This window comes from Grammomys surdaster, unplaced genomic scaffold (assembly GCF_004785775.1).
Source record: "Grammomys surdaster isolate TR1022 unplaced genomic scaffold, NIH_TR_1.0 124403, whole genome shotgun sequence".
NCBI classification, from domain to species: domain Eukaryota; kingdom Metazoa; phylum Chordata; class Mammalia; order Rodentia; family Muridae; genus Grammomys; species Grammomys surdaster.
The window spans coordinates 1-2612 of NW_021619415.1; the positions used below are offsets into that span (position 1 = coordinate 1).

The 2612-nt window shown below is 38.5% G+C and overlaps 1 protein-coding gene across 1 annotated transcript; it reads right to left on the reverse strand.

The window, feature by feature from the left end:
- Positions 1 to 337: 337 nt before the first annotated feature.
- On the reverse strand, positions 338 to 1279 carry LOC114636498 (olfactory receptor 2AG1-like). Its single transcript, XM_028784566.1, has one exon. It carries the CDS (start codon positions 1277 to 1279, stop codon positions 338 to 340), a length of 942 nt encoding a protein of 313 aa, XP_028640399.1.
- Between the last annotated feature and the right edge of the window lie 1333 nt (positions 1280 to 2612).

Below are 2612 nucleotides of genomic sequence, written 5' to 3' on the forward strand. Positions count from 1 at the left end.
TTTTGGTTCTTGGTCCAACAATGACTTAAAATCTAAGGGATCCTGATCAGGTGGTAAGGTGAGGCCAATTTGAAACTCTAACATACACACTTACATTTGAAAATGATGTATTACTTTTAAAGCCATAGAAAATAATTTTAAAGAGAGTAGACTTAATTTTATAAAATACTTCATAATATCCAAAGAGTACTTTAAAAGTTTGTTGTATCTCATACCTATCTATCAAAAGACCACATTTTTATTCTGTTAGCTTAGCCAGTAGCTTTTCATTCATAGTAGAAATCTTTTTATTTTTATTTTGGAGGACTAAAGTTTAAAAGACAGATATTAGAAGTATCTAGAATGTAGATTGTACTGCGAACCTTTTCCCCAGGACTCTCCTCAAAGCCCCAGTGACCTCCTTATTCCTTAGGCTGTAGATGAGAGGATTCAAAGCAGGAGTGAAAACTGTATAAAAAACTGAGCTGATATTGTCTTGTTTGGGGTTGTGGAAGGAGCTGGGCAGGATATACATGACAATAGCACCCCCATACCACATCCCAACCACAGTCAGATGGGAAGAGCAGGTGACAAGAGCTTTCTTCCTGCCCTCGTTAGAGGGCATGTGGAGCACAGTGAATAGAATTAGTGAGTAGGAGGTCAGGATGGCAGCAAGAGCAGGAAAGAGCAAGGTCACACCCATCAAATAAACCATGAGTTCATATGTGGAGGTGTCTCCACAGGCCAGCTTCAGCAAGGGAGGGATCTCACAGAAGAGGTGTCTGATCTGCCTGGACTTACAGAAAGGATATTGCATGGTATATATGCTGTATCCTAGAGCACTGAGAGATGCAAGAATCCATGAAGTGGCTATCATGAGACAGCAGACTTTCTGACTCATTAGGATTGTGTAGTTCAGAGGATGGCAGATGGCTACATACCTGTCATAGGCCATAAAGGACAGAAGGAGGTCCTCTGCACTACCCAGTGCCAGAAACATCTGAAGGGCACAGCCCCCAAATGAGATAGAGTTGTCTTTGAGCAGAAAATCCATGACAGCCTTTGGAGTAATAACTGATGTGAGGAGGAGGTCCATGAGAGAGAGCTGCCAGAGCAGAAGATACATGGGCACATGGAGCTGGGCATCCATAGTGATGACCAGGAGCAGCAGTCCATTGCTGGTCAAGGCTAAGAAGTACAGGGCTGTGATAGTGGTGCAGAGCAGTTCTGGAAAACCACTGTCATCCAGAATACCTACCAAGATGAAGCCACTTTTCAAGGTGTAATTGCAGAATTCCATTCTGTGTGATCTTTAGTTGCCTAGAAAATATATGGCTAGTGAAGTTTTATTAATATGAACCCAGTTTGCCAATTGTCATGTCCAATAGCACTTTATGCTACCCCATGTGACTCTTACAACATGGGATTTTCAAAAAAGCTTTACCTCTCTCTCTCTGTCTGTCTGTCCCTCTGTCTATCTCTTTGTCCTCATCTTTGTCTCTTTCTTACTTGCATCACCGCAAAGATCCATCTATGTACAGAATAAGTAGTATAAGCATTAGGATGTCACCTCACAAAATACTACCCAGGATACTAAACCTGGCATATCTTTCCAGAAAGTTTTAGGTCTTTCTTAAGATCAAAGAAATATCCTAACATATGTCATTGTAGTATAATGCTTAGGAAATGGTTTTAAATATTTTAGTCATTTGCTGAACAGAAATACTTTGAATATAAAACTCTAAAGTGATTTCAAGAAGTACTACTATGGGTTTTTTCACATTTGTATTTTTAGGGATTTATGTTTTTAATTATGTATATGAGGCTAGAGAAACTATCATCTATTTGAAACTAGGCTTCTACAAATCATACAGCATGACATATGTGCATTAGCATTTCATTAGATTCCTTTGGCCTCTTTATGGGCCATTAGTAACGTAACAGTTAATGGTTTGAAAATATTAAACAAATATCTTTTTGCATTGGATGGCTTTTTAGGAGCTTTCATCATTATCCAAAATCAGCAACATCTACAAAGTCTAAAGACCTATGTTAAGATTTCTACAAGAGAGGAAGTACCCAGGTCTAGATTATAATACAGAATCTCCATCAATTCCAGTTGATCCTCTTCCATGTTTTAGGATTAAATAATACATTTTTAGTAAACTGTGTTCTTTCAACAATTTCATACATGTCCGTGATTTATTAGACTCACCATCTACCCTCCTCAGACTCTCAAAGCCTTCTATCCTTGCAAATATTTAAAAAAAATAAAAATAGAGGAAAAACCGAAAAGGAGACCAAGATATATAATTCCATAACTTCTGTTAATAGCATTTGATTATAACTCTATTTCATTTATTGGCTCAATGAATTCATTTAAAAAAAAAGACATATTCTTACCTCTGGTTCTAAGAAACCTAGCTTCCTGACCACCTCAGCTTCCCATGGGCTGCTTAAAGCCTGAAGATGCTTCACTACAGTTGAGGAGATCAGATGTAGTTTACCTTGACAGTAGTTAATTGGTTTGTTTTGTTAACTTGCTGCAGTGTGTCAGGGTTCTGTGCAATATCAGGTGTCAGGGCGGTTGTATTCCTTCCTCTCACCTGCAAGTGTGCTCTGTAGATGGAAGT